This window comes from Mercenaria mercenaria, chromosome 1 (assembly GCF_021730395.1).
Source record: "Mercenaria mercenaria strain notata chromosome 1, MADL_Memer_1, whole genome shotgun sequence".
In the NCBI taxonomy this organism is placed as follows: Eukaryota; Metazoa; Mollusca; class Bivalvia; order Venerida; family Veneridae; genus Mercenaria; species Mercenaria mercenaria.
The window spans coordinates 31485707-31511467 of record NC_069361.1 but is presented as its reverse complement, the minus strand read 5'-3'; the positions used below and the strand labels follow the sequence as shown (position 1 = coordinate 31511467).

The 25761-nt window shown below is 36.4% G+C and overlaps 1 protein-coding gene across 1 annotated transcript; it reads right to left on the bottom strand.

Moving 5' to 3' along the window:
• Nucleotides 1-2705: 2705 nt before the first annotated feature.
• LOC128555653 (probable methyltransferase-like protein 24) lies at nucleotides 2706-22703 on the bottom strand. The gene is made up of 5 exons (XM_053538701.1): nucleotides 20242-22703; nucleotides 18362-18490; nucleotides 13242-13316; nucleotides 9404-9530; nucleotides 2706-4934 (listed from the first exon to the last, which is right to left on the bottom strand). Exons 2-5 carry the CDS (start codon nucleotides 18484-18486, stop codon nucleotides 4620-4622), a joined length of 642 nt encoding a protein of 213 aa, XP_053394676.1. The 5' UTR covers nucleotides 18487-18490; nucleotides 20242-22703; the 3' UTR covers nucleotides 2706-4619.
• Between the last annotated feature and the right edge of the window lie 3058 nt (nucleotides 22704-25761).

Genomic DNA, 25761 nt, shown 5'->3' with positions numbered 1-25761 from the left:
GAGAAAAACCTTAAAACTGTTTGATTATAAAGATTTATTAGTATGCGATCTTCTTGAATATGGGTTTCCTCTTGGATTTGCAGGTAGCGAAAACACATTTTACAAATCAAAAGAAATGGAAATATAAAAATCATAATCGGGCAACTGATTTTCCGGATGCAATCAATAACTATTTGATAACGGTGCTCAGTGAAAAAAGTATTATTGGTCCTTTTAATTCAAATCCATTTTGTAGTAATTTAGTGATTTCACCCTTAAACCTAACTCTGTTAATGATCACATAGATAAAAATGTCTATCTAGGTGAACAGGTTTCTTTATTGTATCCAAAGATAGATGACTTTGTAAATTTCATTTTGTGTAAAGGTCAAGGAGTGTTAATGTTTAAAAAAGATCTAAGAAGAGCATATCGGCAAATATGTATTTGTCCCTCTCAGTACAATCTGGTAGCCTTTGTCTGAAAGAAACATATTTTTGTGATACGGTTTAATCAATGGGTCACTGAAGTGCGGCTGCTATTTGTCAAAAAGTTACCAATGCTATAGCATTTATTTTGTTCATCTTCAATGTTTTTTTTTAAATTATTTTGATGACTGCACATTCGGCTTACTTGCTTTTAGAAAAAAGTCTTGTTTAAGTGTGGTATTAAACAAGCGTCAAACAAAAGTTGCCCGCCAGCTACCACTATGATTTTTAGGTGTACCATTTAACACCATAAAAATGACAATGGAAATAACTGTTGAGAGATTATCAGAAATTCGATATCTCGTTCACTCATGGTTGTTCAAAGATCAAGCTTCAATCAAAGGTGTTCAGTCGTTACTTTGTAAACTGAATTCCAATGGAGCGTGCGGTTTTCATAAGTCGTTTGCTGAATAGGCTTAAGTAATTGTATGTTATGGACAGTACAGACTTGCATAATATTCCACAAGAGGTTAAAAAGGACATTTTATCTTGGATTCCTTTTTGTCTTTGTGTAATGGTGTTTCTTTGATGTCACTGGGTGCTTGGTCTTCTGCTGATTTTATTTTTTCTTCTGATGCTTGTTAACAAGCTTGTGTTGGTTTTTACCAAATTCCCAGAAAGTATTTTACAAAAGCAGTTATACATAGGTGCTTTAGAAATGTTATCTGTAGTAGTTTGCCTTCACTTATAGGGGAAGCTCTTCCGACATCATAGAATTGTCATTTTGTGTGGTAACTTTTGAATCTATCTCCAAAAGGTATTTCTAAGTTAAAACAACATTCGGTTAAACAAGTTGAAGTTATTACTATACAGTTTTATTACAAAACATTTATTTGGTATTAGATTTTTCTAAAGCAGATATCATCACTTACTGGTGTTTATTCTTGTTTGCTTTCTTTCTAATGGCCAGAAAATCAAATTTGGTTTCTGCACTTATAAAAAAGATCTTAAACATCCGAAATGTTTGCTGAGAAAAGATTTAGAAGGTATTATATAACGAATTGTTGGTTATCTTCTATTTCAGACTCTTGTTTATGTCCAGCTACAGCTTTCCGTAACATGGTTAAAGTTTTTCCTGCTAGAGATGATGCTCTTCTTTTTATTTTGACATCTAGGAAAATTGTTACCTGTCAGTTGTTTAAGACTAATTTAAGATCTTGTATTCAACAGATTGGTCTTAACCCAGCTGATGTTTCTACTCATTCCTTCAGAAGAGGTTTCGCTATTCTAGCCTTTCAAATGGAAATTCGGCCTGACCTCATTCAACTCCTGGGAGACTTGCGCTCTGATGCATATAAAAGGTACATACAGTATTCACTTATGACAAATTTAAAATTTTTCGTTTCGTAGTTAAGAACCTGAAGATTAAATACAGTATCTAATGAAGCTAAGAACCCATAGTTTGTGACCCGTGCTGGTGGTCTGTCACACTCAGGTATTTCGTATGAGCGGAGGAATGTGTCTGTTGTCGGTTAGATGCTTTCACGTTCCAGACAGACGTTTCTGGTGTGTGCAGGTTATTGGTTTAGTTATGTCCATACTTCTATTTCATTATTTTCGTTATTCATAAACAGAATTCATATGCATAGGCGTATTTTGATTTAGTTATTTTTCTCCTTTTTTTCTAGGTATAATGTTCATCATAATCTTGTAAGTTACTTGAACAATTCATATATATATACTTATTGTTTTTAGGTATAATGTTCATTGTAATAGTCTATCTTTGTTTATTATTATATAGACGTGCGACGTGTTTGCATTTTTGGAGATTCCATTATTAAACTTCTACCTTCCATTCATAGCGTGTCTTTATTTGCCTTTCCGGGGGTACACTAGGCAAATTATCCTTTCCGGCCGATTCAAGGGCAGTTCCATTTGAGGACTTAAATTTTGTGATTATTCACGTTGGAACTAACAATATTGCAATTGTCATTCGCTGCAACACATGTCTCCTGACTTTGCCAATCTGGTGACTTCGATTCGCAAATTTAACAGACATAGTCATTATTGTTCCTTCCATTTTACCCAGGCCTGTCGATCACTTGCCTACTCATTCACCCGTTCACCAGTTCAACTTCCATTTACAAGATAATTTGGCATCTGAGTTGAATTTCAAATTTATCAGGTCTTATAGACCCTTTTGTTACAAAGGCGACATCAAGCGTTTTTTTTTATTAGTTTAAACATATTTTATTCCAAACATATGTGCATACTACAATTTACAATTTACAATATTGTTATCATACATGCTGAAAAAGGATTAGATCCGAAAGCTAAGCTTATAACGGTCTCCTCCGTTTTTTTATTCGCCAAACGATGTGGTGGATTACATCTTAACACAGAAGGTTCTAATCGTTTAAGATTCTTTTTTCTTACAGTTATCTCTACTTCGACTTAAATCTAGAATATTTTTTCTTAGTCATTTTGGTAACCTTAACATACACTGTCTTGCGTCGGTAACTTTTATAACTTTACAAGATTTATTTCGTTTCTTGCAGACTAGTTTTGTCTTATCTACGGTAAGGTAGGAAGTTATATGTTTTGTGTTTTTGTTGCCTTTATTTGTTTTTGTAATTTTTTGGTTTTTGTTTGGCTTGGCTGAGGGTTGGCGGGTATTTAAAAGAAAATTTGTCTTCCCGTACTTATTTAATGGTATTGATTTGTCGTCTGTACATGCCTTAAGTGAAACGTTTGCTGTCACTAAATTCCTGTCATCTGATTTTTCTATTTATTTAAGCCTAAAAATTGGGCTTTAACTGGTTTATTTTTATTCGATTAAAATATTTAATTCAAGCACTCCCAACTTTAGCCCGGTCTGCTCTTCATATCCTTGTTCAAGCCGGTAACCAATTATTAACTCCCGAGTTTTCATTGGTGTACGTTTTGGTTTGTTACTTTTTTGATTGGGTATAACTCTCAACTTTAAAATTGAAACCGCGAAATTTAGCGTCACTTAGTTCGTAGTTGTTCAGTATGTCACACTGACATTTTAAGTACCCGCCCACCCATTTCCAATGCCTTGCATTTATTTTTTCTTGAAAGAAGCCAGATCTGCTTTAATATGTTTGTTTAGTCTTTTGTTTTTCTTATCATTTGTGTTGTGCTGTAGCTTTATTTGAGTAGTTTTTAATGAAACTACAATATTTGTGCATGAGTTTTGGACGTTTAGAATCCTGTTTTCTGTACAATTTTGCTTTGACATCCTAAAGCACATTCATGCTAGTGATAGACTAAACGTTGTATTTTTTAGATCATAAATCCTTTCATATTTAAGTGATATTGAAATATCGAGTACGATTGTCAGTTTTAAAAGAGACACTCAAAGATTTTTCACATGCACTAGTATTCCAGTATTTGACTAACTGTTTAAATTGCCAGTGTATCGCTTGTATGTTTCCGTATATTAGTGTTATTTGAATATCGAGTGCGATTGACAGTTTCTAAAGAGACACTCGAGAATATTTCATTAATACATATAATATTACAAAGTATCATTTAAGCACATGTACGCTGGTGTTCGGTTGAGCATTTATGTCTTGGTATTATTCGAATATTGAGTGCTATTGACACTTGAAAAAGACATAATATGACTTTTCAGTAATGTTTGAGTTCCTTTTTAATGAAGAGACATTTATTGACAGTGCAGTGGATAATTAGTACAGTTTGATATTATTCACCTTATTGATGTGAATATTTATGCATGTTGTAATTATAACTATCGTTTTCAGAAGGTAATCGTAGCATTTGCCTGTGATTGATTAGCGATAAAGTTTAGTTGATGTATGCGGGTATATTATTAATTTGTCTTCCCGTACTTATTTAATTGTATTGGTTTGTCGTCGTCTTTACATGCCTTAAGTGACACGTTTGCTGACATTAAATTTCAGTCATTATCATCTGACTTTTCTCCGTTTATTTTAGTCTAAAATTTGGGCTTTAATGGAGCTATACACGAGATGTATTATACAGAAGACACGGAAATACCCCATTTAGCAGAAATTTATAAGCCCAGCAAAACATATTTTCATTAATTTTGATCAAATGAATGCATTATTGAGTGATGATAAATATTGCATTTGAAAAATAATACATAATTAATATTACATGAAGCTAAACCGGCAAATAGATTGTGATGGCCCAGAAATTAGACAATCGTCAATATGGCTGATACTTAGTATTCACAAACGATAGAATAACACATAGTGTAATATTAGGATGTGGAGGCCTCATTTTTCTCTCACATTCATCAGTCCAGAAGCGTTCGTGCATAAAAATGCGGAATCCTTGTTCGTACAATTGTTTCAGTACGGTAAGTTTTCTAACAAGTGGCATTCCAACTCGCTGTTGACCCCAGAAATGAAGTTCGATCTGTATCTGTTTCACAAATCTTAGCTCGCCTGACTGTAGTGCATGTGCCAGTGACACCCACTCACCACCTTCTATATCTATCTTCAATATATCTATAGTTTTCTGAAAATATTTTCATGAGTACAATAAATTTCAATATAGAAACGCCATTGTGTGCTATTGTTGCCGAAAAATGCCATAACTGCATACGAGAATACGCAATTGCACGGAAATCGTCAAATGTTATGTCTACTGCCTTAATTGCATTCTTTGTTAGTTCAGAGAAGTAGCTTTAAAAGACATCTTTTTACACACATATATGTACAACATGTAACTGGGGGAGAAAAATGTGCAGTCAGGCTGGGGCACGAATGCGGGATCCCTCGCTTACAGGGCGAGTGATCTGTCGAATGAACTATAACCAGCTGCCTGAGATATATTCACCCCTACTGTTACCAAGTCCGCACCTAGACATACACCACCGTAAATTGGAAATTCGTTCTCGAGGTACATGAGGTACATGATATTGCAAGCACCGTAAGACTGACAAAGCAAGCATTCCACTGTTCAATGTTGGACGTAAAATGTAACAAGGTGAGAAAATTGTGCAGAAAGTCCGGAGATCGAACGTGGGATCCTTACTTACAGGGCGAGTGCTCTACCGACAGAGGTAACCGGCTGTCTGACATCCCCCACTGACGTTACCAAGTCCGTACAGTAACATATATTAGGCATTGTAACTGAAAATACAAACTTTAAGTAGAAGCTATCTATATTATATGTATGTGAAGTTAAGTGCATCAGAATACGAGGACTGAAAAAATTATTAAAATATCATTTCCTGAAAAAGAGTTATTTGAGCTGAAAAAAATGATCCCGGATGAAATATTTGGAAAAAATGGAGACAACTCCGCAAAGACTTTATGATAGGCTTAGGTGACAATTGACCTAGTACCTCATGCAAACTACCCACTTTTTACCTCTAATCAGGAAAAAAGCATGCCTACATACCACATGAATTAGCAACCTGAATGCAAAACTATGTAAAGATCAAATAATTGATTGCCCTGGGGAAAGTAGGACATTTTTTGTGGTGAAATTTGTCAACAAACAGACGATTTTTTTTTAAAAAGTCAAAACCCACAGAATTTCACAAGGTGAAATATGTTGAAAAGGCTACTGCTGGAAAGAGAACAATCTCAACTACCCATACATATGCGTCAAAGTATGTGAAAAATATCTAGAAATATGAGAAAATCGAAGAAATTAATTTCAAGACTGTTAGATGCATAACTATGTAATCATACATGGCATTTATCATAGATAGGTTACTTTTCCTTTGCAGTGATATAACAGGGACAGGATTAGGATTAAGAAACGGTGTTCACTCAACAATATCACCATATAATTAGATTGTTTCCCCTTGCATAAAGAAGGCTTAGGGTAAATCTCTACATATATAAAGAACCTTTCTTAGTTCCAATAATGAATTATTCGAAAATTTTGTATGTTTGCCAATGTATGGAACACTTAAAGTAATATACCCCTTGCCCTTACTAGTCATGCTGCATAAACATATGTATTCAGAATGATATGTGCTAGAAAGAAGTACAGGCACGAGGAGACGACGATGTTCTTGAGCCACAAAAACGTAACTAGATGTGTGTCCATAGGACACAGGTGCCCTCACTCCTGTCACTGTATATGGGTTTGTGACTCTAAGTGATATATTTTAAGATGTTTGAAACACAAACTTTCAAGAACTTTATGTGTTTTTCTTTAGGTGAATGACAATAACTCTGGTCTACTTGAGTGAAATCCCAAAAATAACACTAGGTGCACATCTTCACATGCTCTAAAACAATCTTCTAATGTATTTAAACTCTAGGTCAAGTACATTTTGAGATACATGGGACAAAAACCTTTTTTTTTTATTGATTCAAGGACCATAACTCTGGTCTTGAAAAATGAAAAAAAGGTGCATAAATTCACATTCTGGGTGAAATTCGTACATGGTTTCATTACTCTAAGCTATTTTTTATGATAAAAGCAACACTAACTTTTAAGTACTTTATGTGTATTTTTCACTAAGTCAAGGATCATTGCTCGTCTTATTCAGTGAAATTCAAAACAGAACATCAGGTGCGCAACTTCGCATGTTATATAATAATCAGCTAATGTTTTATGACTCTAAGTCAAATACGTTTTGAGATACCTGCGACACGGAACGGAATTTTTTATAAACAGGGAAACCTTATCAGAAATCGTACACGAATGTTTTTATTTTTAAATTTATTAAGAAAACAACGATTTTCAAAGGAATTCGATGAAAAATACATTGTTGGAACATAACATATGCGACATAAAGGTGAATATAGGAAAAGTTTGATTTTTAGCTTATCTGAGCAGTGCTCATAGTGAGCTATTGTGATCACGCTGTGTCCGTCGTCCGTCCGTGCGTCCGTCCGTCGTCAACAATTGGGTTAAAAAGACATCTGCTCCATAACCACTGAATGGATTTTGATAAAACTTGGTGTGGATGTTCCTTGGATAGTCCTCTACCAAAGTTGTTCAAGCAGTTTCGCTTGGTTGCACATAGGAGCCGCCAGAGCTAAAAATAGAAAAATCTTCAAACGACGTCTCCTCCAAAACGGATGGTCCGATTTTGAAATAATTTCAAACAAATGGGTCTTATGTCACCCTCTACCAAGATTGTTCAAATTATATTGATTCGTCAAAAAACATGGCCACCAGAGGGTGTGGTCATTTTTCCCTGTATGTATATATAGTGGAAACTTCTTGTGTGAAACTACTGGCCCGATTTTACAATAATTTTACACAAATAGTCCTTATGTGAACCTCTACCAAGATTGTTCAAATTATTTTGATTCGTCAAAAAACATGGCCGCCAGAGGGCGTGGTCACTTTTCCCTATATGTATATAATGGCCCGATTTTAGAATAATTTTACACAAATGGTCCTTGTGTGACCCTCTACCAAGATTGTTCAAATTATTTTGATTCGTCAAAACTCATGGCCGCCAGAGGGCGTGGTCACTTTTCCCTATATGTATATAGTGGAAACTTTAAAAATCTTCTTGAGTGAAACTGCTGGCCCGATTTAAAATAATTTTACACAAATGGTTCTTGTGTGACCCTCTACCAAGATTGTTCAAATTATTTTGATTCGTCAAAAACATGGCTGCCAGGGGGCGTGGTCACTTTTCAATTTATGTATACCATACTTGATGTATACCCTACTTGTCCAAATTATTGCCCTAATGTAAAATAAATGGCCACGCCCCTGTGTCTGACATGTACTAACAATAGGCATTTGTACTTATACAAAAACACTTGAAGCCTTGTACAAAGGTGAGCGTTTTAGGGTCACTGACCCTCTTTTTTAAAATATCACACCACGATGTGTGGGTCAGTCGCTTTAAGCCACAAGATATTGAATAAAAATAACAATACAACATAATTAGATTGTAACTGAACAAAGATATACATAAAATAAGAAAAAAATGTTTCAAAACTGCATACGTATATTCAAATATATTCAAATATTTAAAAAAAATCTGAATACAGAAAAAAAGAAAAAAGAAAAAAAAAAGATTTGAAAATGGTAACATCTGGACTGACTCTAGTCAAGTTTTTGACAAAAGTAAAAACTACTTGACATTTTTACAGTATGTCTGTTGAATATTTACATAAACAGTCTAGGTGAGCATCGGCTAAATGAAAGTCCAGGTGAGTTTCTATATTTATGAGTATCTCATCCTCGTTTTGAAGAAGATGTTAGGCAGAGGACTCTTTCAGATAATCCATTAGACGAAAGCTTAAATACAGTATACAGACCAAAAGGTCTTATTTTATTACCTTTTACAAGATGTGATGTCCGTAAATATTTTGGAATGGACGGAGATTAAATTTTTTCTCTAGTCCAAGCAGTGGGTCTGTTACAAAATGCTACTATCACCGTGAATATATTAACTTTGACCCAGTTAGTATGATACTGACTTTTGAAGAAGGGACCTTTGTGTTTTATATGGCACATTGAAAACAGCTTTATTCTTGTGTTAATACTACTATCGTTCTGAGCTTCCGACTCGGTATAACCTTGCATTTGGACATGGGAGTTTGGTAAAGAGAATGTAAAATTATTTTAAAATAACCCCATATATGACAGATGACAGAGACACACACCGCACTAAAATTAAATGATGGGTATTTGACCCATTGTGACACTGACTTGCTAACAAGACAGCTCAGTGTTGTGTTGTGCGAGACACATCGCCAATACGTTTTCTAACATTTATGGGAATTTAGTGTACCCCAACAAAACTAACTTTGAGAGGGATGTACAGAAGTCGCAATGATTCACTTAATAGCGGTCAGATTTTTTATGAAACGGACTGTTTCTTTTGTGTACTCACGAATCTTTGATTGATACGTTAAAATTGATACATTTATCCTTAACAGCTTCGTACGGTAAAGATGTGTTGTAACATTTAGCGAAATAAAATGTCGTTTTTGTTACCTTTTCTGGTCTGTTACATTTAAGGGATTGCAACAACTTTCTTATGTGTGATTTAAAGTGCGGCGGATATCAGAAAATGTTTGCATCTTCCAGCCTTCACTGTTTGTAGTCACATTATCCCCAAGTCCGACGAGATGGAACTTTACTCCCTTTGGAATAACGTGGTCTGCTATCGGGACACTGAAAAATAAAAAAGCTATAGAGAAATGGTTTGCAGAAGCAATATCATAACAATGTCATAGCAATGTCGTAACAGTGTCATTTTAAATACAGAAAGCTATTGTACAGCATGTCCAACGCTAAAGCGAGTAATCTCTTTGTTTTATATATATGAGCAGCACCATGAGAAAACCAACATAGTGCGTTTGCGACCAGAATGGATCCAGACCAGCCTGCGCATCCGCGCAGTCTAGTCAGGATCCATGCTGTTCGCTTTCGAAGCCTTAGTTACAATCAGAGAAACCGTTAGCGAACAGCATGAATCCTGACCTGGATCCATGCTGGTCGCAAATGCACTATGTCTGTTTTCTCATGGTGCGGCTCATACGTATATATAAAGCAAACATATAAGTATACGAATTTACTAGAGTATCATGAAAGTCCCATAATTAGATTGGGATGCTCCCCGTGCAGTCTTATAAAATATATAATTTTCAATAAATCAAATCTGCAAATACTTCGATGACGTAAGAAATATGTTTCAGGAGGACAAGCACTGTACTTAATTGCGACGTTTTTTACTTAATGTCATTATCGTTGTTCAGATATGTTTTAAGTTTGATAGCAATTCTGTGTTCAGGGTCATGGCAATTTATCAGTTAAATTTGGTAAAATAACAGAAACGTTTCGTTACAAGAGATCGAAGTTGAATTCAATATGGCTGCCGTATTGTTTCGTTTAGATGTTTCAGGGGCGGATGAATTTTCAAATCCGTAAAATATGAATTTATTAATTTTTGCTTCAAAAGTTTATTTTTACAAAATAAGAGATGAGGACATATGTTGTTCTAGGCAGGTTCTATGACTTTCATGATAAATAGAATAACAGACAACTGTCTTTTGATATCAATGTTATCAGGCTCGGCAGATATGGGTGGAAGGGGGTTGGGAAAAGCCTGTTATTCTCTATTAAACTCTCCAACGGTTTTTCTGCCACTGACCATTCCAAGGCGTTGCCGCAAAACCTTCCATTTTTACGTTTTGAGTTTGTTGTCTTCATGCTTTCTTTGTCTTTGTATTAATTATGTTCCAATTACTATATGCACTGCTGTAGAATAACGGTTCGAAAAGAATGCCTTCTTGAAATGTGACTTTACTTTGAAATTGCACAGTATCAGAGTAATGTATGGGATGTGTACCTGGGTATACCCTTAGTTGCATATTCCAGAACATAGCTGGAAGAAAGCAAATTAAATTTTTGCTTTGTTTAAGTTGTGAAAACACTATCATCTGCTCCTGAACCCTTCTGAATTTAACTGCGGAAACTTCAAAGGACATGTTAAACTCAGTAGGTTGTAAATCATGAATTATGATGGCGTTGTGTCTGTTTCATTTTAAGTGGGCTGAGAAAGCGTTGTCTATTTTATTTAAGCTGAGCTGTTAAAGCGTTGTCTGTTTTATTCTAGCTGAGCTGTGAAGGTGTTGTCTGTTATACTTAATCTGAGCTGAGCTGTGAAAGGCGTTGTCTGTTTTATTTTAGCTGAGCTGTGAAGGTGTTGTCTGTTTTATTTTAGCTGTGCTATGAAGGCGTTCTTTGTTTTATTTTAGCTGAGCTATGAAGGCGTTTTTTTGTTTTATTTTAGCTGAGCTGTGAAGGTGTTGTCTGTTTTATTTTAGCTGAGCTGTGAAGGTGTTGTCTGTTTTATTTTAGCTGAGCTATGAATGCGTTCTTTGTTTTATTTTAGCTGAGCTATGAAGGCGTTGTCTGTTTTATTTTAGCTGAGCTGTGAAAGGCGTTGTCTGTTTTATTTTAGCTGAGCTGTGAAGGCGTTGTCTGTTTTATTTTAGCTGAGCTGTGAAGGTGTTGTCTGTTTTATTTTAGCTGAGCTATGAATGCGTTGTCTGTTTTATTTTAGCTGAGCTGTGAAGGCGTTGTCTGTTTTATTTTAGCTGAGCTACGAAGGCGTTTTTTGTTTTATTTTAGCTGAGATTTGAAAGCGATATCTGTTTTATTTAAGCTGATCTGTGAAAGCGTTGTCTGTTTCATTTTAATTGAGCTGTGAATGTGTGTGGAAGGGTTGGCTGCTTTATTTTAACCGTGCTTTCGAAGAGTTGGCTGTTTTATTCAAGCCGCGCTGCGGAAGCGTTTTCTTTTATTGTAGCTGTGCTATGGAAGCGTTGATTGTTTTATTATAGCCGTGCTGTGGAAGCGTTGACTGTTATATTTTAGCTGTGTTGCGGAAGCGTTGCCTGTTGATTGTTTTATTTTAACCGTGCTGTGGAAACGTTGACTTTTATTGTAGCTGTGCTATAGAAGCGTTGATTGTTTTATTATATAGCCGTGCTGTGGAAGCGCTGACTGTTTATTTAAGCTATGTTGTGGAAGCGTTGCCTGTTTACTGTTTTATTTTAGCCGTGCTGTGGAAGAGTCGACTGGTTTATCTTAGCCGTATTGTCAGTGCTTAGACTATCGAAATTAGATGTTCAATGATTAACTGTTCTTTTCAGTTTTTTATGATAACCTGAAATGCTGATCGTTTTGTGATTACACATGCCTGGGTTGCAGTCAACAGCAGGAAAAGTTTTGTGATTAGTTCATACATTGATCGTATTTTGATAATACATGCCTGTATTAGTGCATGATTACTGAAGTGAAAGAAAATTTGCGATTTCCTGATAACTTATTCCAAAAATCAGAGAATGTAGTTCCGTGAAAGAACAGTTTTACTACAGGTTGAGTGAAACTGTTTAAATTTTATGTAAATAGTGGTGCTAAGGGCAAACATTTGCGTATTTTGATATACGTCCGATACATAGATACATCATAAGAGGGACATTATCGCGTCTGCAAATGGTTTGAATATGTATCATGTTTATACAGGCAAACATTAGAGTTAATAAAGAATCCCTTAATGAAAATATGCCATTACTGCACGGCCCATCAGGGACGGGCATATAGAGGTGGTTTAAGAATGTGCCATGGGTTCGGATTTGACAATTTTTTTCCCTTCGAGTCATATTTCTGTTAAATTTTCAAGTGGTGATGCTATCGCACTTAGTGATGGCGCTATACAGTAGTGGTGACGCTGTGGCGTATGGATTGCTTTCTACTGTTCTATTGCGGTAACAAATTAACACTTCCACATTGTTTTATATGTGAAGAAAATGAACATATTTTTATAACTTATAAATGTTCTAACAGAAAATATCAAAAAATACATAGCAAATCCATTAAAAGAACAGCACCATATTCTATTTCCTTTGACAGAAGTAACAGACATTCGTTTTCTTTACATTTTTTTTTCAATATCTTTCAGAGTGTTTGTGTAAGTGTTCGGATGAATCATCAATTCCAACATAAATATTTCAAGAACATCTTCTAATATTCTGGAAATAGTTCTCTTTTGAAAATATAGCAATCAGTCGACGTATCTGCCTAATTCATGTTAGAGTGTTTTATGCACCACATGAATGCAATAAAATGTCACATTTCTCCATTTCGCCAACATTTTAAAATATTTCTTCATAGTAATTGTCATCTTTAAAATTTTCTCATTCCTGGTACCATCTTTAGAATGATGCGACCAGAGAGAGAGACTACGGCCTCTTGCATTTGACGCGAGCTCTCTACCACAAGGTTGACAAGGCAGTACGACAGTTCTATAGACTCTGTCAGAGGGTCATTTTTCAGTTATTTTGAAATAATGCTATAATACTTGAATGTATACGTTACCTCGGGTCGTAAGTATGTACTTCACACTGGTGATATTTAATAAGGTCTTCTTCAAAGCCGAACATGAACAACGATCTGAAAATAAAACTCTCTTGAGAAAAAAACTTTATATTTTCTGGTACAAAACAGTAGTAATGCTATTTATAAATACGCCCATATGAAAGTAACGCACACATTCGCACAACCGTAAACCAAACAGACATTTTAGCGACTATGTCTGACTCACTGCCGACTCTGTCTGACTCATTGGCGACTATGTCTGACTCACTTGCGACTCTGTCTGACTCACTGGCGACTATGCCTGACTTACGGGCGACTTTGTCTGACTTAACGGCGACTATGTTTGACTCACTGGCAACTCTGTCTGACTCATTGGCGACTATGTTTGAGTCACCTGCGACTCTGTCTGACTCATTGGCGACTATGCCTGACTTACGGCGGCTTTGTTTGACTGAACGGCGACTATGTCTGACTCACCGACGACTCTGTCTGACTCATTGGCTACTATGCCTAACTTACGGGGGACTTTGTCTGACTGAATAGCGACTATGTCTGACTCACCGGCGACTCTGTCTGACTCATTGGCGACTATGCCCGACTTACGGGCGACTTTGTCTGACTGAATGGCGACTATGTCTGACTCACCGGCGACTCTGTCTGTCTCATTGGCGACTATGCCTGACTTACGGGCGACTTTGTCTGACTCATTAGCGACTATATGTCTGACTCACTGGCGACTCTGTCTGACTCATTGGCGGCTATGCCCGACTTACGGGCGACTTTGTCTGACTGAACGGCGACTATGTCTGACTCACCGGCGACTCTGTCTGACTCACTGGCGAGTATGTCTGACTCACCGGCGACTCTGTCTGAATCAATGGCGACTATGTCTAAAAGTTATCGACTGCATTCGTGCGGTCGTCGGGTGGCGGCCGCGGTTGAGTAAACATTGACAAGGAATGGGAAATGGTAACTGATCGAGCTCGATAGGCAAGAGGTCGGGATGATCGTTATAGGTCTACTTTAATCGGCAATGCTCGGACTTTTTATCCGATATCTTTGATATGTTAAGCTATGTTAGAAAAATCGAGTAGCGGTCGGTTGGCAGGGGTTCGTTAAGAAATCATGAAAAGATCATGTAGCAGTTGACTCTTGATCGCTTAGAAATCGCCTTGATCGGGAAAAGATCGAAAAACGATACTCGATTGCTGTGCTATCGAGATTAGTTCGAACGCCATCCGATTGCACTCGAGTACTCCCCGATCCTCCCCACCGGAAAATGACCATTCATTAGAAAAACTGTTCGGATAGGGATCGTGTAATAATCGAGATGATCGTCGTGTAGGAGTCGTGAATGTTCGTATGAGAGTCGTGTAGGAGTCGAGAAGAATCGATAACATTCGTGTTGAATTAGTTTGGTAGACAAACTTACGCAAATTAAGCAATCGGGGCTCATAACGCACCGACCCTCTTAGTTGAATATAGTAAAACTTTGAAATATGGTCCATTTATCATTTCAATAATATTAAACCATAAAGTTTTCCATAGATATCTCGTCTTGTTCAAATCGATACCCCACAGATTAACTTATAAATGCTTAAAGACCGAGGACGGATTACGAAGATGTTAACTGGTGTTGAAACTTGGTTTCTTTATACTACCCCCTCCCACGACGGAGTGAATTAGAATTGGGTGAGTGCCTTGCAGCATAATGACCCGGAAGGTATATTCATAACCGTATGTTTTCCATGTAGAAATTATTGAATTGATAGTACATGTATATCATGCGCGTAGCGTGGCATACTTAGTTACTCGGCTGAGTAACATTTAATATCCAAAAATAAAAAAAGTCTGGAAATTCCACAGAAGCAATGAAAATTGACCACGAGTGGGTATGGAGGTACGGACAATGTCATTGCATAAGAGTATGCTGTTGTCTTGGTCCTTGCCTTTGTTATAATTTTTGTGACGGCAGACTGCTGTTGCTCTATTATCAAAATGTCTGCTATTGACTATAAGAACAATCTTCTTAATGGCAATTGTCCATCACTAGTAAGATTTAGAAGGATAAACGTCTGTATCTGTAACAACTATGAATTCCCAAGCATTATTTCCTTATTCGCTACCCTCCAACAAAAACAAATTACCTATCCCATAATAAAAGTTAGGCTTTGTTATTTGCATTGCCATAGTAGATCACAGCTTCAGTCATATATACATGTACTATCAATACGTTAATTTCTACATGGAAAACACACGGTTATGAATATACTTTCCGGGTCATTATGCTGCAAGGCACTTACTCAATTCTACGTCGTGGGAGTATCAGAAAAACAAAATAAATGTCAAGATAACGATCTTTTTGTGATCTTAAAACAGAACAGTCAAACAGACCGGCCCACGTTCAACTATATATATAATTCGCCTTCCGATAAAAATACAGTTCTGGTCTTTATTTAAAATATTTTTAACTCCAGTGAAAATTTATACTGTCGTGCCGAATCAGTTGTGATCTTTGACGTCAGAGAAATTAGTTAAAGTTATAACTGAATGTTCTTTTCGAAAGTTCTGGCATCCAATTTTGAAAGACTTTTTGGAACGAGGCCATTTGTTCATGTTTTTTGTGAAGATGCAGGACGTCAGATTACGCGTACAATCTCGCGGAATGGGCTGTCATTGATATTGTTACTGCAATGTTGTTTATGCGAAAATTAACGCTTTTTGTCTTTCCATCTAAAATGTGTAGTGGATGTAAATTTTTTATAAAACAAATAAGTTTGGAAAAAGAGTTCATATTGCTTCATTTGTGAATAACTAGAATAAATAGACAGCCTAGTCCAAGTCCTTCCAAATTGCCAGCTCCAACCCATCTCCCCGATCCTGATTTGTAACGTTCGTCAACTTATATAGGCCTTTTTTTATATTCCGGGCCGTTTGTGTATATTTTGTTCAAACTTAAGAAGCATAGTTTTGGTTAGAAAAGTCACCAGAAGCCATCCTTTCTATTTGTTATTTGTTTGCTATAAAATTTCCACGGGGGAGGCTCCCAGGACCCCACCTGAGGAGGGAATTCCTCTCCCCCACACTCTCTTCTTGAGTAACATCTAAACTGATGACGCTACGCCCCTGTATATATGACTGAAGCTGAATGTTATACTATGGCAATGTGAATAACAAAGCCTAAATATCAATTTATGAATCATTCCGTTCTTTTTGCTTCCGTTGATTCTCTTTGATTATGGGATAGATAATTTGTTTTTTTAGGGTAGCGAATAAGGAAAAAATGCTTGGGAGTTCATAGTTGTTACAGTTACAGACGTTTATCCTTCTAAATCTTACTAGTAATGGACAACTGGCATCAAGAAGATTGTTCTTATTATCAATAGCAGAAATTTTGATAATAGAGCAACAGCAATCTGCCGTCACAAAAAAAAAAAAAACAAAGTCAAGGACCAAGACAACAGCATACCCTGATGCTATGACATTGTCCGTACCTCCATACCCACTCGTGATCAATTTTTTATTGCTTCTGAGGAATTTCCAGACTTTTTTTTTATTTCTGGATATTAAATGTTACTCAGCCGAGTAACTAAGTATGCCACGCTACGCGCATGAATTTTATTTCCCAAATATCAACTCGTCTGCTTTGTTTACATTTAAACTTTTTGGTTTCGTCAATTCTCGTGAGCACATAAACTGATGACGTCATCCACGAACTTACATCAATATGAAAGTAGGTTACCTTACAGACATGCATGTTGCATATTTCTGGAGTTTTTTTTGCTAATTTCATTCAAATATCAAATGGTTGTTCCTTGTATCCACGAACTTTGACCAGACAAGGATAAATCTAGTTTAAATGCAGGTGAAAAATTTCAGGTTTGAAAGAGAATAATCACTTCTTTGGTTTGTTTACATTACTGATCACTCAGAACGGATAAACCTTACCTAATAACCAGGTATACCATAACCTTATGTCAAGTTAGTTCCCTGTACTTTTTGATTTGATGGGTTCTGACCAAAAGTCTAGAATTTATAAATGTTTTGCAAAGTCAACACTTCGAAGAGAATATAACTAGTTGGAAACATGTCCTTCAATTTTACTTGATTTGATATACCATGCTGTACACGATTGATTATGCCTTTGCGACCAGTGTAGACCAAGATCAGCCTGCACAATCATGGTCTACACTGTTCGCTATTCAATCAGTAAATCTTCAGTAAACACCCCTTCAAATGATAAATATTACTGCTCAATTTGGAAGATGGACCAGTCCATTATAGAAATTTAGCATGATATGGGTTAAAACTGCATAAAAACTGTGACCAACCCCAACCATAATCTTATGAAGAAAACAAAATCTCAGAAGGCACGTAGGTATACTATAAAATATCATATCATCATAAGTACAACTGCAGCTGCATACCAAGTGTGTACTGTTCAGTATTGTGTAAGTGCTATAATAAAATGACATGATATTGGTATACAGAAGCCTCTGTGGCGATTGGTTAAAGTCGCTGAATTCAAATCACTGTCCCTTACCGATTTGGGTTCGAGCGAAGCTCGGGGCGTTGAAATCTGCGTTAGAGAAGCCATCCAGCTGGCTAAAGGAAGGTCGGTGGTTTTGCTTAGGTGCACGCCCGTGATTAAAAAATACATATAGGGGCATGTGGGGTCTTCTCCACCATCTAAAGCTGGAAACTCGCAGTGACCAATGATTGTGTCGATGTGACTTTATACCCAACAATTTACTGGTATACACACCAGTTTCTGAGATAGTGTACTATTTATGCTCAAGTAGTATATATAATTCAATGAAATACTAAAGTCTGTTCCACCTATTACGTTTACCTCGTTTTTTAACAGTATCATATAATAGTACACTACATGCAATTTAGACATTGTATAGAATTGATATACAATTAGATGTTGTTGTTTTTTAATTATTTTATTTGAGTGTATTCTCCCGGCTAATGACCTTGTAATCACGCAGTAGCTGTCATATCTAGCTTGGATTGCCTTCCAAAATTGCAACATACTTTTGTTGTTGATAACGCCGGGAGCAAGGCTATCTTATATAAGTCAAAAATGCATATAAGATATTTATTATGATACGTACCCAAATGAATATACAATACATGGTTTTCCAGGTCGATATTTTTCGTCCTCACACACTTCGTACCCAGTATCGCCCCTCGGTCCGAAACGCTGCTGGTAGGAGCACACAATTTGTAATGTATTCATATACCTATAAATATTTAAACATAAACATTATTTTTTCCGTGATGAAAATAGCCATGGCGTCATGTTCTATTTTAAATTTAGTTAATACATATACAGTTTTATTACATACTCGTTTCTCTTCCCCGTTAAGTTTCACTGGTACCGGAAACGTCAATATTTTTCCATACACTGACGCCTGAATTTCATATCGGGTGCGTGACGTAATTCGGTGTGTGTTGTTGCACTTTTTTTTTCTATTTAGTTCAGTATTGTCAATCCTATTCAGGCTATTGAACAAATTTATGATATTTACATTATATTTATATATGTAGATGCGTATGTAATAAAAAGGTTATTATCTTTGCATCGGGAAATATGCACTCGTTCTTCAGCGGAAGAATATTGCGGTCCTAAAGTCGCGCAATATTTCCGCTGAAGAACTCGTGCATATTTCCCGATACAAAGCTAATAACCTATAAATATCATACTGAACACTAATTACGCCCAAGAGACGCCATAAAGTGACAAAATACGCGTGATATTGGCAAAACACGATTTAAAGTGACAATATAAACAAAAAGTTGAAATTTTACGTTGCATGTTCTATTATGCATTTGGAAGCACAATTTTCTGACAAGACAGAGATATACAGTATACTTTCCGTTCAAATACGTGATGTCACTGATGGATCGGTCAGAATTTGAACTGGCAGCTTGTGTTACAAATTAAGCTAGCTAGCAGCAAAATCTCATTAGATCATGTAAACGTGGTGATATAACACGACCGTTATTTAAGTGCTCAATATTCAAGACCATAATTGAGCCGCGCCATGGGAAAACCAACATAGTGGCTTTGCGACCAGCATGGATCCAGACCAGCCCGCGTATCCGCGCAGTCTGGTCAGGATCCATGCTGTTCGCTAACAGTTTCTCTAATTGCAACAGACTTTGAAAGCGAACAGCACGGATCCTGACCAGACTGCGCGGATGCGCAGGCTGGTCTGGATCCATGCTGGTCGCAAAGCCACTATGTTGGTTTTCTCATGGCACGGCTCATATGTGATTTCCATGTGCATCTGAGCTAATAGAATGATTTAATTCAATGATAAAATCACTGTTTTGTGATAAATGATAAATTGTTGAGTTGATACCGTCGTTATTAAACCTCTGCAGTTAGCGTCACTAGCAAAATTGTTTAGCTTTTGAATTGATATACGTTTTTTGAATTTCTGAAATACGAAGTAGTAGCAATGTTAGACGCACAGTCCATCAAATCTAACCTGGGCAGACAAATTGTAGGATGGAAAATATTACGTATTAGAAATTGCAACTGTAGAATTTTGAAAATGTAGCCCTGTAATCTGCTTTCAGATCGGACTGAACATTTGCCGAAATTTCTCAAGAAAATGACTGCAATAGCATGCTAAAACTGATGAACATATATCACTGTAAATGACTGTAGAACGCTAGAAACGCCCATTTATATTCCTTGGGACTAAACCCAAGACCTCTCTTAACCTCCATGCGTATTCTATCATTTTAGGGCCATTGTAGGGTACTGACATGTTCGGCGCAATTAACTTACTATTTACCGGTACCCACGTGAATCCCGAGGTGCAAGACGAATGTCTTCAGTCTTATTTTCTTCTGTCGTCACGTAGAAAAAAACGCCATTCACCGGGATCAAACTCTCGACCTGTCGATGTAAAGTCTTGTGTTCTGCCAACTTAACTAAAAGAATGGGCTGAGTTAAGATATAAACAAAAAAAAAAATTACTTCCAGAATGTCTCGTAGAGCTTATATTGGTGCGTAGGAAGCTTGTGTACATTGAACTGATCATCAGCAAAGTCTTGGACTCCTTCAACCTCAGTAAGAACAGTATCTACAGGTGCGTCACTAATCTGAAAGCAAATAAAAAGTCAGATCCATAATTTCATTATCATTCTTTTCCTGGAATTCCTTATAAATATAAGACAATACAATTTATATGACGCACTATTTTTAAGAATTGCACGGACAGAAATCGGAACTTCTTAAATTTCTGAAATATCTTGATTAGTTTTTAATTCATCACCGAAAAGGTTCAAGTAAAGTCCCATTTTGACTTTATTTCATACCTTCGTGTTTTTCAAAATAAAACTTAATGTTATTTTATTTTGCATGAAACCAACATTTCTGGATTTGTTTTTGAGGTACACATTGAAAAATTTATTTTGGCCATGAAATTGACATTACTAAAGATACAAAAAATGTAAAACATTCCTACTATCAACTCTTTAGACGTATAGAATGCTGTGTAGATTAACCGTTACCATATTAAATTTCTATAATAGACTGGTACATCTTCCAATTTGGGCAGTACTATTTATCACTTGAATGGGCGTTTACTGGAAAATTACTGACTGAATAGCGAACAACAGTCAGACCATAATCAGACCTCACGGATGTGCAAGCTGATCTTGATCTGCACTGGTCGCAAAGGCAGAATCAATCATCTCCAGCATAGTAAGGGTTAAATAGGGATCTTGTAAAATGAATAAGAATTTGGTTGATCAAGCAGTTGTAATCAAAACGCATTAAATGATAGTCTAAGTGTATATAGAAATAGAAGCAGATAGACTAGTTTCGCTCTGAGCCCTCGATTTATCGAATTCCCGTATATACGGAACAATTTCAAATGTCCTGGTTTTATCCCTTTTTTGTTGTATTGAAATGAAGTGGTTGATGCAAACATGTATATAACAAATTATCGGATATAGAAAACACATGGTCGTGTCCAAATGTTTAGCAATACCTTGATATACCGACGGGTATAGCGCATCTCAATCAGAATTCCTATATAAAAGATTTGACCTTAGCATCGTATTTGTAATGTGTAGAATAAAAGTTATGAAAAGGAATCTTTTGCATTAAAGAACCAAAAGAGATGTTTTTCATGACTGACCGCCGTTTTGATGCTGGAGATTCTGTCTTATTTAGTGTGTTCTACTACTGAGGCTAGAAAGTGAAATGTTCATTCAGCACCATCTAGAGAAAGAGCATGGCAACATCACATCAAAGTCTCAATTAATTTTACTTCAAGCTTTCTATCAATTTTACTTCACACTCTCTTTCTACATTACTTTACACCAATTGATTTTACTATACACTCGCTATCGAATTTACTTCACACTCTCTGTCGATTTTTCTTCACAGTCGTTTACACGGACGGGTAACTGGGTAGAATCATCGTCCTTCCGTTTACACGGACAGGTAACTGTGTAGAATCACTGTCCATCCGTTTACCAGCTGGACGGCTTCCTTGCATGAAATACATTTGTAATTCTATACCAAAAGCGGGGTTTGGAAACACATCTTCGAATGGCAAGTGATTCGAAGCAAGTGAACTTAACCACTCGGCCTCGGAGGCATTCGTATCGTATTATGACAAATCATCTCATCTTTTATCTCCTTCCGTCGATGCACAGGTAATGCATTACAATTATCGTATTTATACTTACCAGAGGTAAGTGCGATCTCACAGATTAAACTATTGTCTTAAGATAAAAATTCCTGTAATAAAAAACATCTTTGTAAAAAGATATTTAGAAAACTTAAAATCAATTTCTCAGCTTTTAACTTTAAAAATTAAAGGTTCTATCATTATGTAGATGTCTCTACTTCTTTTTAAAAAAGGTATTTTAAAAAGAGTTGTCTGTTTTTCTACTTGTACATGTACAAGTGTAGTTCAGTACCATTTAATTATAACTCACAGATAACTTCACTGAAACATTTTCAAACACACTACTCCAGTATTATTTCAATAAAACACTGAAAATATTTAATAAAAGACGATAGATCCTCTGTGACGGACGTTTAGCAATACGACATGCAAGCTGTTTAACATACAATATAATGCTCCAGCTACTATTTGATCCTTAATTATGTTAAGACATCCCAACTTTATTTCATAATACATCGACAAGTAAAACCAAAATTGAAAATTCTAAATTGTTTCTTGCCCAAAATGCCTAACATTTACACGGAAAATATTCTATATGTATCGTTGTTAACGGTTAATTCAATAGTGATTAAGATATTGTGAACAAATAAAAAGCTCCTTTTACCACTATTGCAGTCCTTAATAATATGAACGATTAAGTTTTAATATTAAAGTGAAATCGAGTTGAAACCTTGTTGCTGAAACGATTGATCCAACTTTAAACTGTTTGTACATACCTGACTTTCGCGTGTCCCGCTAGCTCGACTTTGTACCTGAAATCGTATTTGGTATAATAAGGGTATAATTTTTAAAATGTGTTATGTTGAACTTCAGAGATTTAAATTCTTAAGAAAACTTTATATCTTGTTTTAACTCACTCGACTTCTCTAGCTGGATCGAACCCATGATAACTAATCCTTGTTATTGCGGCTCGCTCACATTCTCTGCCAAGATCGACGTGTCCATTAACCAGTACATTCTATAAAAATATCTTTTTGAAGCAAAGAAGGCACTCAAGAAAATATATGCAAACTTAGTCTGAGTAAGATTTTTCATGACAACAATATCTTTCACGACCCATGGGAAGTCTTTATTGGAACTCTGTTTTACATGTATGTCGGATTGAATCCATAATCCAGAAATAAAATAACAACAATAAATCCAGGTACGAAGAGTCTTTTTACGGCTGCAACACGACACTTAAAGACTGGTGTTGTAATAGTTAATGCATTATGTAACCAAGCAAACTTTTGACAGGGTCGGTGTGACTGAGTCTGTTCAACAGATGTGATGAAATGAGCAACGGCTCTGTACCCTACTGAATAGGCTTACCTTGAATTCTGTTACTAGTATAACATTTTATATTCATTGAAAGGACTTCATAGGCCCAAAAGACTAGAAAATATAATAACACTTAGTCCAAGTACGGAGAGACATTTACGCCAAACCCTTGCTTTTCAGCTTCCAAACTAGACAGAAGTGTATTTGTGACAACTCCATGTAACATGTGCTCATCCAGTATCAAGAAGGGTCTTGTTAACTAATACTTTTTACTTAAACTTGCCTAACTTGGATACCTTGTTTCAAATGCGTTATTCATTTAACTAGTCCGACTACCCTACTCAGATCGAAAAGCACAAGTAACTAATTAACAATTCATCAACAAATAAAATAAATTAGAATTATAACATTTTGGTGTCCAAAATGGCCAAGATTAACAATAGAAAATTATCCTATTACCGCCCTTGTAGTTCTTAGTGTTGATGGCTTGATGCATAATAAAAATTATGTTGCTAAAAGGTGGATCCAACAGTAAATTCTTTGTACATACCTGTCGTTCATTTGTCGCGGCAGCTCCAATTTGTACCTGAAATACGTTTTAAAAGTTATAATTCTTAGAGTGAAATGTCTGAGTAAGTATTATTTGTTATTTTACTTCGCCCAGAGTTCGCTAGATCCAAGCTTCCCAAGATCCCAGCTTCCCTAGATCCCAGCTTCCCAAGATCCCAGCTTCTCTAGTTCCAAGCTTCCCTAGATTCCAGCTTCCAAAGATCCAACCTTCCCTAGATCCCAGCTGCCCTAGATACCAGCTTCCCAAGATCCCAGCTTTCCTAGATCCCAGCTTCCCTAGATCCCAGCTGCCCAAAATCCAAGCTTCCTTAGATCTCAGCTTCCCTAGATTCTATGAAAGAATGGAAGCCAACCAAGCAAAAATTAAATCAGCCTCGGTTTGGTTGACTGCCAAAAAGAAGTAATGAAATGAGCAGCACTCTATTCTACTCTTTAGCATCGGCTTAAGCGATATTCATTATACGTTGATTTGAATCCATTATCCCGAAGGTTCAGAAATAAGGAACAACAATGAGTCCAAGTACATGGTAGCATTTTACGAAAACTCCTTGATATTGTAGCTTGCCAAGGTTCCCTACTAGATCGAAGTGCATGGGTATAAACAACGTAGACTGTTTTCACCATGCTTCCCTACCTAAATCCAAGTTCACGAGTACCAACACCATGTAGATTTGTGATCACTCATTTTCCCTACCTAATTACAGAAATCTATGTATAACAACACCAATTAGATTGTGCTCATCCAGCTTTATTACTTAAATCGAAATGCATGTATAACAACACCATGCAGATTGTACTTTCCTAGCTTCCCTACCTAAATCAAAGAACTTTGGTAACAACACTATGTACATTGTGCTCACCCCGATTCACTACCTAAATCAAAGTACATTGGTAAAACACCATGCAGATTGTGCTCATCCAGCTTCCCTTCCTAAATCGAATTGCATGGGTAGCAACACCATGTAGATTATACTCATCCAGCTTCAATACCTAAATCGAAGGGCATGGATAACAACTTCTTAAGGACTGTGCTCATATAGCAAATCGAAGCGCATTGGTAACAACACCATGCACATGTAGAATGTTCTCAACCAGCTTCCCTACCGATATCGAAGGACATGGATAACAACATCATGTAAATTGTGCTCACTCAGCTTCCCTATCTAAATGAAAGGGCACGGGTAACAACACCCTGCAAATTGTGCTCAGTCAGCTTCCCTACCTAAATGAAAGGGCATGGGTAACAACACCATGTAAATTGTGCTCATTCAGCTTCCATACCTGAATGAAAAGGCAAGGGTAACAACATCATGTAAATTGTGCTCATTACGCTTCCCTTACTAAATGAAAAGGCATGGATAATAACACAATGTAAATTTTGCCCATTCAGCTTCCCTACCTAAATGAAAGGGAATGTATAACAACACCATATAGATTGTGCTCATAAGCTTCCCTGCCTGAATGAAACGGCAAGGGTAACAACACCATGTAAACTGTGCTCATCCAACTTCCCTACCTTAATCGAAGGGCATGAGTAACAACACCTTGTACATGTAAAATGTTCTCACCCAGCTTCCTTACCTATATCGAAGGATATGGATAACAACATCATGTAAATTATGCTCATTCAGCTTCCTTACCTGAATGAAAGAGCATGGATAACAACACCATGTAATTTGTGCTCAGTCAGCTTCCCTACCTGAATAAAAGGGCATGAGTAATATCATGTAAATTGTTCTCAGTCAGCTTCCCTACTCAAATGAAAGGGCATGAGTAACAACACCATGTAAATTGTGCTCATCCAACTTCACTACCTAATTCGAAGGTCATGAGTAACAACACCATGCAGACTCTGCTTACCCAGGATTCCTATCTAAGTTCTTTTATACATATATAAGAAAGAGAGACTATTTGTAGTCTGTTTAAAAAAAAATTGTGAAAAATTTCAAATATAACCTTTTAAC